The sequence below is a fragment of the Mizuhopecten yessoensis genome, unplaced genomic scaffold, assembly GCF_002113885.1.
Source record: "Mizuhopecten yessoensis strain PY_sf001 unplaced genomic scaffold, ASM211388v2 scaffold8365, whole genome shotgun sequence".
NCBI classification, from domain to species: domain Eukaryota; kingdom Metazoa; phylum Mollusca; class Bivalvia; order Pectinida; family Pectinidae; genus Mizuhopecten; species Mizuhopecten yessoensis.
In genome coordinates, this window is record NW_018407511.1 from 1,079,359 (window position 1) to 1,092,793 (window position 13,435).

A 13,435-nucleotide genomic window follows, 5' to 3' on the forward strand; every position below is an offset into this window, starting at 1 on the left:
TACCAGTCTTTTTTTTCTGTATTTCCATGACCTGTTAAAAAAATAACAGTTCATATCAAAAGTAAGAACTTTACCATAGTAACATGAAAAAGTTCATAACATGAAAGATAAAAAAATATATGATAATTTGACAGTTGAAAAGTATTTTACAATTACTTCTGGCTACTATCCTAAGCAACAAATAACAGTTAGACCCTTAGCATTTATACCACGTTTGCAATCCGATTTGTTGCATGAACATGTATTTGACTACCTACGTAGTTTGTCTATCCAACATGCCAAAGCACTTCCCGAAACTCGTTATTTTTTCATCGCATCAGATTAAAATTGTTTATTACTACAAGTCTCAGGTGTGTTAAATCATATACGCCACTTTACTGCAAAAAATAACTTCAAACTTTTCATCAGCCATTAGCAACTGTCTGTTCGTGATTCAATAATCGTTTTCTCTTAATATTTGTGAAGGCAGGACCTAAAAACAATCTCCTAATACACGACGATATTATTAGTAAAACTTTCTTTTTCTGTGCGATAGGTACGTTCAATATTAAGTTTACGAATGAAAACAACTTGATTGATTGATTGATAAGTTTTACGTCCGCTTCACTACCGTGTAGTTTGGTTATTCAGCAGACGATTGTGAAAACAACTCACCTTATGATATTTAATTTACATTCGTTCCCACCGGATGTCAGCGTCAGCTCACTTCCAAAGCACAACGTTGCAATAAGAGTTATTCCCCTTTGTACGACCCAAGCTAAAAATTGCCGATTTCTGGCTTCGCGTGTGATAGAGGGAGAATATTTTCGAATGCGTGAGATTTATGGCTCACGTGGCGTGAGACATGATTATGCGTGAGTAAGGTCGTCTCTGCGTGACGAATGCGTGAGATTTTGTCTCACGCCGTGAGAGTTGGCAACCCTGATGGAGCGACATTATTTATTTGAACAACAAAAATGCTACTGGCCAAATACCATCACCCCAGGCCTCTTGGTTATTCCGACAGAAGAAGTTGTTGAAATGTTAATACAGTACATTTTAATCCAATGACATTGAAACTAGGTCAAGGTTATTCATTTGTTCATCACAGCATGCTACAGGCCATATAGCATGATCCTAGACCTCTTTGGTTATCAGAAGAAGTCGTTTATAAGTTTTAAAAGTTTAACCCTTGACCTTGTTAGAGAGTGAAGGTCATTCATTTTAACAAACTTGATATTCCTTCATCATAGCATGCTGCTGTAAACCACTGTCATCACCCTGCTGGTTATGACATCATATTCAGGGATGACACACCATTGCATAAGCTCACTTTGATCCAGGTGAGATAAAATCAGTGTAATATTCCAATGAATTAAGACCTAAGGAAATCTAAATAAAGCAGAAATGGCGTCAGCAGACAGGATTTATAGGTATTGATATACTTTTGTCTTATAATACTAATAGACCAATTTTCTAATACAGAAATGAACTTAATAGAAAATTAATATACAAAATTGGTAGTTTTAAAGACTCAATGATTACCTTCTACACAACTCAATTCTTTGATTTCAGAAACATCCAGTGAAAAGTTGGCTTTGTCAAAGTCAAGTCCACCGTTTTTTTTTGTTGAGCTTAAACAATATGGCACTTTATCAGCCATGGTCTTGGCATGATCCACACGAGTTGGTTGCTCTAAAACAACAAGAAGGTTCCCATATATTATGTCAAAATAGAAATCACCTGTAATTCTGGTTTTTACAAAATCTCCCTTTTTTTAAAAAAAAAATTGGCAGGAAGGGTTGGGATTATTGAGTGTTTTATCAATTGATACGTATATTTCAATTTTTCAATCTTCCTGATTTTTGAAGAGCTATTTTTAGTTTATTTTTTGCTGTATTGACCCATTTTTTTCAAGTTTTAAGGCAATTAAAGAAAATGTTTGGCTTTTCAAAGCATTGAGTATACAAATAACAGTAGTAAACTAACTTTCCACAGGACAAATCCTTTCAATGACTGACATGTCTGGTAATTTCATCATGTCAATATCCAGACCATCCTTTCTACGTGTTGAATTCATTCGCTGCACTTGTCTGTCACTTCCAGCTGTGATTGGTGAAGCTTTATTACAAAGAATGGCTCTCTCTATGAAATTTCAACCGAAACAAATTTCAATGTAATTGTAAAACTTGAAAAATCTGTAAGTGATTTCTTGATAGCTTCTTCCTAAGCTCAAAATTATTTTAAAACTGTGGTGACAATTGATAAATTTCCAGAGGAGAAGTCATTTTAAACAATATGGCCAAATTACCACCCTCCAGCCGCCGCCTCCCCCTTTCCCGTTTCCATTAGCCAGGAGGTCAGCCCCTCTGTTAGTACAATTTTGAGCTAAAAATATCAAGGGTAGCATTGAAATAATGTTGGGTTGTTTCATTTGACCTTTCTTATAGTACTGATTTTTGAAATATCACTGAAGCTAAGAGAAGTTGTTTTTTGATTTTATACTTACCTTTACCTTGTGCAAGGCTACTTGTGATAACGGAAAGATCCACGGGAAAATTAGCCTGGAAAATGCTGAGAGCCCCAGGCCTCTTGGTAGAGTTTAAGTAGCCATGAGACCACCTGTCCTTCTTTGTGTGCTTGGTTTCACTCCTACCCGAGTTCTGTGATATTCTCACCAAGTCGTTGTCACGGGTACCTAAACCATTGTAAGATATTTTTTTAAGATAAAATTCTTGAGAAACAAGTTACCAAATTTAAACTACCGGTAGCTGTTAACTATTGGTATGTACACCTTTTGTAATGTTTTAATAAAAGGTTAAGTTATAAAACTTGCATAAAAATTAATGACTCACTGTTAATAAAATCCATAATTCAAAAATTATCAATTATTTTCCTAAATAGAAAATATGCATGTAAAGTGGATTGCACTATTAGCCCATGTGCCAAAGAAAATTAATACATTAACAGAAATACATCAATAACAGTATTCCAAGCTTAATACATTGACCTCCTCTTACAGGACTATAGTTCCCTAGATTTAATACATTTCTCTTCCTCTCTCAGGACTTACAAATTCCCAGTCCTGACGGAAGTGTTATTGTAGTCGGAGTTCCATTCGGATAAGTTAGTTTTTAACAGCTTAATCTCCTTTCTCAGGACTAGTTCCCAAAGCTGAACACTCCCTTTCTCATCACTATTTTATCACTGAAGGCATGTGGTAATTATTCATAAAGTCACCTGAATTTGCTCGTTGACCCACGCTGGAAGGGCAGCTATTAATCTTTGTTTGACTTGCAGTATTTCTACTGGAGTGGCTAGTGGCTGGACCTGTCTGACCAGTGCCTGAATCGGTCACCCAATCATATGTGTAGGCATCACTGTTGGTTTGCTCTGTTGAAGATGACTTCCTGTTAACATTTTCTGTAAAATTGATAAAGACATCTCTATGATATTTTATCTTCCAATAACTTAGATAAATGTTAATTGCAGTAAAACATGTCTAAATTGAAGGACAATATAACTACGAGTGTTAGTGTATCAACTAATCCGAATTATTCTGACGTTTTATCAACTTTTTTTTATATCGGTCTGTCGTCGATTAACGTCAGAACTCTGGCCCTATAATATGCTTCCACACACATGTTGCACATGGATCGAAAGATCTATTCTTTACTATCAGTTTGAAGTGCGACCCAGGCGCAGGTCGCTAATTTCCCGCATATTATAGAGGGCCAGAGTTCTGACGTTAATCAACGACAGACCGATATAAAAAAAAGTCGATAAAACGTCAGAATAATTCGGACTATGTATCAACTTGCTAACAAACAGACACGACAAATTGTTACGTCTTTCAGAAACACACACTTCCCTGACTATTTCAGTCTACCAAGCAGTAGAAATGGGTATCCAAATGCTGCAAGATATATACTTTGCTTTTTACTGTCAAACTAACTATGAAGAATTTGATGCACCAGGTTTCTGTTTCAATGTAATATCTTATTTTCTTAGCCACTTCTCGTACCTATAGATACTGAAAAGAAACTGACTGAAGACCTTTGATAATAACCCAATCACCCCTAAAGTCACATTTCAACCTTACCAAATCAGAGACTGGGCAAGTCCAGTTTAAATATGCAGGGATAAACAAGTTAAATGCACCAACAGCCTTTATTTATATGTAAAATCAATCTGAATTACCTTTACTAAGAGATGAAATTCTCTCAGAACTTTGGGTTGTGGTCTGTGATGTATGATCTCGTCCCTTGACTTGACTGGCCTGATGACTACCTGGACGTGAACCACCCGTGTCTGTTACCCATTCATAGGTGTAAGTGAATTCTTCACTGGTGACAGGGTCTATGGGGGACATTAAATGTTCCTTTTTATTTTCTGAAACAAAGCAGAAATATTAACTTTGAAATTTGCATTTGGAATAATGTTATTGGTCAAAATCATTTTTAAAAGTTCTAGTTTTAATACATATCTCTGTTCCAACAAATTACGATATTGTAGTTGCCAGGAACAATTTGCAGAGATCCATACTAAGTGGTGAATTTAAAGGGAGTGCAGGACATTTTGAATTTCCTATTTTGTACAACAATTCTTGATTTTTCCTTGCCAAATGAACAAATAAATCCAAGTTAGTGTTAATTTTACATTGAACAAAGAACCAAAACTCAGTGGGGTATGAGGCTATGGTTTCAATAAATAAGAGTCAACCATCCTACCTGGTGAATGAGTACTTAAAAGATATGCTGCTGACAAGTGACTCACAGTGATTGAAGGGCTGCATGTAACTGTGTAAATTAATATGAATGCACAAGACCTGATTTTGTTATATGTCACCTCATCATCCCAAGGGATACTCACAAGCAAAACTAGGCATCTGTAGGTCAGTGAGAAAATGAGACATGCTATGTACAAAGTTTGACTGACTGACAGGGTTCAAACTTATAGCCTTCTCTGGTAGTAATTGCAGGCAACATTTTTATATACATGAACTCCAGAATTTTTGAACGTGTATTGTTAAATAAACAACAATATGACTCCCTTACACAACAAACCTTGTTTTTCATCTATACATTGTGTCTTTTTTAATGTTGAAGGTGAATGTAGGGACAGCCTAGAAGCCAGAAGATCAGATCTTGAGTGACCTTTGGACATTCCTGGTGCTGTGTGACCTGTGGACATTCCTGGTGCTGTTACAATATTGTCCGTCTCATCACTGGATTCATCGTCTTCCTCCATGACTTCCTCAGCACTCAGGTTCAGGTAGCCTGGCATCTGACATCCTGATTTGATTCCTGAATTGTGCAAACAAGTGTCACCATACAGTAAAATGAGGCTTTTTAGCAAGGTTATTGTGAATATTCTTTCAATTAACAAAGCATATCATTTCCTAGTAAAGAATGGTCTACATTGTATATAACACTAGAAAATGTTTGTAATCTTTTTATGGAAATGGAGTTTTTTTTACCTGACCTAAGTCAATGAACCAGAAAATAAAGGTCACATTTACCTACATGTCAGCTCTCCTAAACATATACTTGTATATATAATTGAATCAATGGAGCTGAAAGCAAAGTCTAATCAATAGTCATTTAATGGACAGATATTTGTAATATGTTTATTGTATAATCCATCCCGTCAAACATTTTAACTAATCAAATATTTCTTAATCATCTCTGACATCCATTCATGTTTTTTGAAAGAAATAGCATTTGTAGTAAAATGTATTCAATGTATAACATTTTTCAGAATATGTCAAATACCTGAACCTTTTCTATCAGGCTGATGTTGATTCTTGTAGGTCATTTTTGGCATCAGTAGAGATATTTTTTCTTGCCCTATGATTGAATTAAAGCCATATTGTAATTAGATTTCGTTGTTACTGTTGGATCAAGCAGTTGTTTCACCACTTTGACTTCTAATAAAATTAGCATTAGAAAAGAAAATCACTACAAATATTTATAATATGCCTCAAATAACATTTTAGCTTTTCACCTTAAAACATCTATGCTGATTGATTTCTTAAACAAGAGGCCCTGAGGGCCTGTATCGTTCACCTGGATATCTAAGCAATCATGGCAAAATATTCTCCAAATGAGATCCAAAGGAATATGCCAGACCCAAATGCCAATTCTTGTAGTATGTCTATATTAGATTTTTCATACCCAGCAATTTAATGTATGGTTATGGGGTGGGGATCTCAACTGTTTCCAAGCTGTGACTAAGAACCTAGATCCCTTGGATTGTGGCCAGACCCCAGGATCAATCTCAACCGTTTCAAAGTCATGACCCAGGGGTTAAGTCTGCAAGGGTGGGGCAGACGCTGGGATCAATTCTAATATCATGACTGCATTCGTCTCTTTATGCCAAGCATTTGTATATAAGTCTCCAAGGGTGGGGCAGACCCCAATGCCATCCTGGAAGCATATGTGCATTCATATCTTTATACTCAGCAATTGTATATATGTGGTATGCATGGTTATAGGGTGGCGATCTCAACTGTTTCCAAGCTATGACTAAGAAACTAAGTCCCTAGGGGTTCGGTCAGACCCTGGGGTCTATTCTAATACCATGGCTACTTTTGTCTCTTTATGCCAAGCATTTGTATATTTAGTTCTGGGGTGGGGATCTCAACCATTTCAAAGTTATGACCCAGCCCCACCATTTGTACAATTTTGAATCCCTGCCTCCCATTAATACTTCTGCCCCCTTTCTGCCCCTTTCTTTCCTACAGAAGAAGAAGGATTTTAAAGAATTTACTATATTTCCCCTATTTGGCCCTGCCCCTCAGCCCCCAGGGGGCCAGAAAGTTGGCGGATGCCGCGCCATGGTATAAGCTCACTTGCCCTTTGGACAGGTGAGCTAAAAATGATACGAGAAATCACACAAAAAAAATCCACAAAAACACTGAAATCTTATTTGATGACTTGTACAGTAGACCATGACAAAACTTACACTAACAATGCCAGAACACCAATACATAACAGCTACATGTAACGGGAAGTAGATCTTTTATATTGACCCTACTTTGATTTTATAACATGACAAAATAAAGGTTCCACGATACTCCAAGGGTTACGCTCACTTTTGCTCTCTGCACCCCTGGAAAGTGTCATAGCAAAATTGAAGGCTAAGTGTCCGCTACAGGTAGTTATTTGATTGGTCTCGTGTAAAAATACCTTACCAATCGCTAGGCTGATACCTGAGCCTTTGACGACTACAGAGGAGCTAGTGTTGGGAATCACTTGTAAATTCATACTCAATCATCACTTCCAATCAAGTGACTGATGATCAACTAATGATCGATCAAATTGAACTTAAATTCAGAACTTTAAGGTTGTATTCGCTTTCCAAAATCTACTTTCACTTTCGTTAACGGGGAAACCCTGACGTTAGAGAATTTCGCTAATAACACAACATTCATACAAAATACAATAAAAATGAAATTGATGATGTTTGCAATATCAATTATGCTGTGACAGCTGCATCTCGTATTCAGAAATGCCACGATGGATTGGTATTCACCTGATGACACCCCGTCAAACTTGACGTTTTATTTCTAAGATAGTCCACACTTTCGCAAAGCGTTATATTGATATCCAGCTAAGGACAAACAATACCTTCCAAACGTTTAAATCAGTAGCCCCCGGATGATCATAGAGTTTAATCACCGGAATGTCCTAGTTAGCCACAATCAGGAACCGTCGGCACTTTCCGTAAACGAGAAAATACTTGTCGAAACAGTTTCCGCTCAATAACTTCAGTAATTTTGAATAGATTCATTTCAAACTTCATAGAAAGGTTCATTTCCATGAAAGCTTGCACAAGTTCGATAACCATTATCCACCTGTTTTGTTAATACTTAAATTAGTCGAACCATAATCGATCATAGAAAACAAGAATCGAGTAATGGACTTTCAGAGACAAACAACCAGACGTCGACTAAATCGATTAATCGGAACAACACTAAGAGGAGCGACACCCGACTTCAAAGCCAGTTAATTTTACTGTTATGTGAACGAGAGATTCTTTTGATGTACATCAAAGGATCAAGCTAGTCTTCTTGTCCCATCCACTAATTGGTGCACACTTAGCCTTTAATTCTGCTATGACATATTCCAGGGGTGCAGAGAGTGAATATGAGTGTATCCCCCTGGAATATTGAGGAAGACAATATTGTAGATCTGTCTATACTGCTATGTATGGTCAGCTTACATGTCATGTCCTGGTCTCGTCTCGGAAGCTCGATACTGTCCTCATCACTATCACTACCTCTAACCTTTGTCTTTACCCAGACCTGATTGGCCTGCTCAAGCCCATGTTTAGGAGTGGACTTCATCTCCTGAACTGGTTGGCTTTCTTCTTTTCTTTGCTTTGCGTTTTCCTGAACAGGGATTCAAATTGTTATAAATGGTGTATTATTATAGTTATAAACATGCTTTTTGGTAGTTATCTTCCCAGATTAATTCACTCCAGTTTTAGATCATGTGCTGTCATAAAACATAAAAGAAAGGTAAAGAGCAATAAAATATGTAACAAGTAACGGAGCAAGACCTGGTTACCTCAGTCGACAGCTTAAATTCAGTATATTCCCAACTAAGTGCAAGTAAAGGTTTGGATGTTTTGGAATCATAGCACAATGCATAACGTGATCTCACTCTGTTACAGGTAATGTTCACGTCATTAGTTTAAAAAATATTTATTCTGATCGTAGCTAGTATACCCAATATCCTGTCCTCATTTAATCTTGCAGCTGCCCTACTAAAGCTAAGTTCAAATGTTTCTGCATAAACAATTTTTAATGTAGCCCGTGCTAAAAAGAAAGGGAAAGTATGTTTCACAGTACTAGTGTTGATATATACATTATATATGCATATATTTCAATAACTATCCTTTTCACCAACAACTGTTGTTACACAACTAAACAATGTGTCACTGTCTTATTTCACTGATTTCATTTTAATTGTTTGTAGCTAAAACGTAGTTACAACACATAAGGTGAGTTGGCAACTGTCTGTCTAATGAATATTTTTAGTTGCATCTAGGAAAATCTACTTACAGAAATTGAATACAACAGCAGTTTGTTTTATTTTTAAAATCTCACCCCTAAAGATGTGTTTAGCTGTTTCTTTGCCACTCTTCCTCTGTCAGTTTTCCTGGGCTGTCTTTGTTTGGGAGTGACATTGCCTTTCTTTCTTTGTATGGTACTTGGTGCCTTCCTGTATGTATGCAAATATGTATGAAAGGTATAGAACAAGTACCTGTATATGAATCCCTACTCTGGTATTTAAGCAGAAGTCTTTAAAGAGGACCCTCTTTTCCCTTCTACCCCCATGGGAGGCACACACTTGTTACTTATGCAACGTTGAATTGTCTAGCCAATAGATACTTCATTACAAAATTGCTTGATAAGTCAAATTTCTTACTTGAGGACAGGCATTTCTAAGATTTACTAAAATAACCCCAATTTCCCGTTTCAGGTCCACTCCTCTGTCCCTAGAGGGGACGCATTTTCTCTATACAAGTCAATATTAAATTCACTTGGCCTAGATATACTAGAGGCCAAAAAAGGTCAACTTAACTTAAGGAATAGTCTATTAAAGATACACCCCTATCCCCTCTCTTTGGTTCTGCTCCTCTGTGCCCTTCCAGCCATGTGAGGCCAACAAAATGAAATATGGCTCATTGTATCACTCACTTATTTTGTTATTTGAAACAGACGAGAAGTTGAAATATTTCCCCTTAATTGAGGTTATGGTAGCATCTTAGAGTTCTTATTGACACAAAGACTTCAAAGAACAATGCTTAGTATGAGCAAAATCTGTATGACAATTGGCTAAAAATCTGGTGGAATGAAAATAATTGGAAAACGCTTTAGCCAGAGGACAAGGGTGGTTATTATTCACATTAATAGTTTTCATTACCATTGGCCATATAGAACTTGAGAAGTTATGATGTCTCAGCCAATGAGTTGTAGGTCCAAATAATAAAAACACTTAGTCAGGTTCATGAAAGGAAAATTTTTGAAAACTTTTGTCAAAATTGCCAGGATGAACATTTTAAAGAAACTAAAAATGTTTTAAACAATCAGAGGCCCATCATGTATTTCAAATGAGCTAAAAAATATAACATCAGTCATTTGAACCAATTTTGGATAACAATCACTATAATATTAGAGGTGAAGAAGATGTTGAAAATGTTTATGTCCAATTAATTTTAGTTAAGGTGAACTAAAAAAAAAAATCAAAGATGTTACCCGACAACATTTAGTAGTCCTACAAACCCAGTAATGTTTTTTTCAAACTTTTCTTTGGTAATTAGGTTTACCTTTTATTGTCTTTAATCTCTTGAAGGTCATTAGAGTCGTCTGAAACAAATGTAATGCAGTTTTTGGAGTACCAGTTCCAGAAACATATTGAAAGCAAATCTTCACTAAGTCAAGATGATATATATGAAAAATAAAATAATTTCAAAGTTTATAGAAGACCATCAAAAATTTGTTTTCAATTTAAAAGAGTATTTCATAATTCAGAATGTCTATAAATTACATATATATATCCTTTGATCTTGGATAGGAACATGTATTCTCTTATTTGATGTTTGTATAAAGTTTAATCAAAATCCAAGAACAAATAAATTACAGTAGCTTGAGTGATGTCATTGAATTAGTTGACATTTATTTTTAATAATATTTGTAGTAATGATGACCTTGGCCTCATGATATGTCTTATTAGATATCAAAAGCTACATGAAATTTACTTTTCAACCAAATAAACCAAAATATCATAAAAATTAGCTGTTTCTACAGCAAATTATCAATTTCTTACCTGAAAGGCTGAAATTGGTATTTTCAGGAATTTTGGATGTCGCCAACTTGTTCTGTTTCTTTTGTATGAGAATCCCTCTTGGCCGGTCCTGGTTCTTGGTTCTACAGCCATAGGTCCTCAGGCCTGGATGTTTGGGGGAGAATATTGCATTTGAGTCCATAACACCTGAAGAATAAGATCACAATTTTGCACTATGTGGTAGAATGCTACTTTTTATGAAAATGTTACCTTTTCAAACGGTTTGAAACCTGAAGAAACCTAAAATAAGATATTTGTAAAACTAACTGGATACTTATGACCCCTAATCTCATACTAGTCACTCAGAGTTTTTCCATTGATAGATAAAAATAACACTAGCATATTTACCAACAGGTCACAAGACATCTTTCTTGTGACCTGAAGTTAATTACTTTCCAAACATTTTTGAATACCGAGTTATATTTTCCTCCATAATATACAAACATATGTTGATTTTATCTATTCTACAAAGTAAAATGTAATGAAAGTGTTTTTCGTGTCTACTTAAGTGTTTGTACACCTGTGATAAGCACGGTGACCTAGTTAATCGTATTATTTTAATTAGACTGGTTTTTTTGTTTAGGCTAACATTTGTCACCTAATGCCTATATGTTCATTTTACAAGCTGCAAATTTTTAACATTTCTGACCTGGTTGGCAGTTGTGCTATATTGCCTATTTAACCTGGGGAAGGATTTAACATTTTTCACCATTTGGTTGACAGGCAATAGACCATTTACTCTAACGTCATATTAGTCAAATCCAGCTGATTGACATTGCTCGTCAACACGTGAAATCAGCATTTGACACATTACAAACACTATTTCAAGCCACCTTTGGTAACAGTGTACAGTAGCGTACGATGGCCATGGGTGATATTTTTGTACAATGAATAACCCATGTAATATTACATGTATTAAAATTTAAAAAAAGATCAGCACTAAAATTGGCATATACATGAGGAAGTGAACTATGTGGGCTTCATATCTAAAAAAAATAAATGGTTTGAGACTACAATTTTGGGCATTCACAAATCTGTGTCTACACAACAAAAGCTAGCTTTTCATGTAGTCTATTTTTGTACTCGGCACATGTGTAAATATTGTGAAAAATCCACCCAAAATGACCTTTGCTAAAACCTGAGTATTTCTGTTACCAAGTAGGCGATATTTAATTTCAGACAGGTTTTAAGAAAAATATTACTACTTGCGGGGTCAAATTTTGGGTCAAAAATCACGTTTTTTTTGTGCATATTTTGGTGTTTTTTGATGTGGTAACCATGGTTTTTACAAGTCCCAAAACTGGGGAAAACAGTTTTGGGAAAAAAACCCAGTCTTCTAAACAAAATGTAACCAAAATGTAGTTTATAAATATATATATATGTAGGTGTGTTGTACAGGTTGAATTCACTATCCATGTTTATCTGAGACATGGCCTTTATTTTTAGAATCAGGCCATTCCTACTAGTGTACTCTGCTACCTTTGCGGTTAGTTCAGCAGAACATTCTGACATTCTTGACATGTTGGAAGTAGAAGTAGAACCAGTACTACAGGTTAAAAGATATTTTTTTGTTTGTTCCCTCGTCAATACATACCACATTTGATTAAATGGATGAACCCTCTTCCAGCATGATTACAAGGAAAACCAATCCCTGTGATCACATGTTTACATTTGCAGGGCAAGTTTTTGGAGAGCATTTTTCTGTTGGAAAATGATACATTCATGCACATGGTCTATCGTCCAACAATACAGTCAGACGTGTAGCTGCCACGTAAGCAAATAAGCAGTTGCATGCACATCAAAAATTCAAATGTACTATTATATTTTTATATATTTATTTATTTTTGTAGCCGGAATAGTGATTAAATGATGTGTGGTTCAATTGAAAAATATATTAAATTTAACTGTACAACCTACAGCCGACTATCACTGTATCCAGAACCTAGGGTACATGGTGCCAATTTTATTATTAGTATTTTTAAAGTTGTCAACATCGGAAACATGGCTGCAAAGCCAACAAAAAACCTGCATCATCTTCGAAGAACAAGTTGAAATACAACTAAGTCAACGGAGGCGGGTTAATTTTCTGGAATTGATGTATTTTCGTGTTCATTTTTTTCACCAATTAGAGGTAATCCGAATAACAGTTGTTGATTGATTTGTTACTAGATAATTAGGGCGGATATATGCACGGATAGGATCCATCTGAGTTTTATATTCACTTTGCATGCAAATGTAATATGAACAAGAGGCCCATGGGCCTTAACGGTCACCTGATATATTTATACAGAGAGTTGATTTTGTTTTTAGCATGAACAGAAATATTATTCAAAGTGACAAAAAACAATAAAACCACCTTACTCAATATCTAGCATACAGATTTCAGACTAAAAAGGATTTGAAACTAGCACCTCTGATTCTTAACAAGGAAAATGAAGAAATTTTAGCACACTGACTCCTTTGAGCCCCACCCTACAGCCCTTGGGGGTAGGGCTGGTTCAAAATTTTCAAAGTATCAAACTGTCAATTCAAGGTTATAATTCCAATCAAGTTATTAACATGTAATATTCAAAGTATCATTTGCCATTATAAACCATAAT

The 13,435-nt window shown here is 35.6% G+C and overlaps 1 protein-coding gene across 5 annotated transcripts in view; it reads right to left on the bottom strand.

The window, feature by feature from the left end:
* LOC110455755 (serine-rich adhesin for platelets-like) overlaps positions 1 to 13,435 on the bottom strand; it is a 28,967-nt gene that overhangs the window by 10,885 nt on the left and 4,647 nt on the right. For 3 of the 5 annotated variants that reach the window (XM_021506112.1, XM_021506109.1, XM_021506111.1), the window contains exons 2-12: positions 10,818 to 10,982; positions 10,318 to 10,357; positions 9,095 to 9,209; positions 8,206 to 8,374; positions 5,754 to 5,828; positions 5,046 to 5,285; positions 4,180 to 4,371; positions 3,220 to 3,402; positions 2,489 to 2,677; positions 1,969 to 2,124; positions 1,525 to 1,674 (exon numbers count right to left, since the gene is read on the bottom strand). In XM_021506112.1, the coding sequence (XP_021361787.1) occupies positions 1,525 to 1,674; positions 1,969 to 2,124; positions 2,489 to 2,677; positions 3,220 to 3,402; positions 4,180 to 4,371; positions 5,046 to 5,285; positions 5,754 to 5,828; positions 8,206 to 8,374; positions 9,095 to 9,209; positions 10,318 to 10,357; positions 10,818 to 10,977 (1,669 nt within the window). In that variant the 5' untranslated portion in view covers positions 10,978 to 10,982. The remainder of the gene's footprint in view (positions 1 to 1,524; positions 1,675 to 1,968; positions 2,125 to 2,488; positions 2,678 to 3,219; positions 3,403 to 4,179; positions 4,372 to 5,045; positions 5,286 to 5,753; positions 5,829 to 8,205; positions 8,375 to 9,094; positions 9,210 to 10,317; positions 10,358 to 10,817; positions 10,983 to 13,435) is intronic. The other 2 variants (XM_021506113.1, XM_021506114.1) reach the window with 2 other exon arrangements.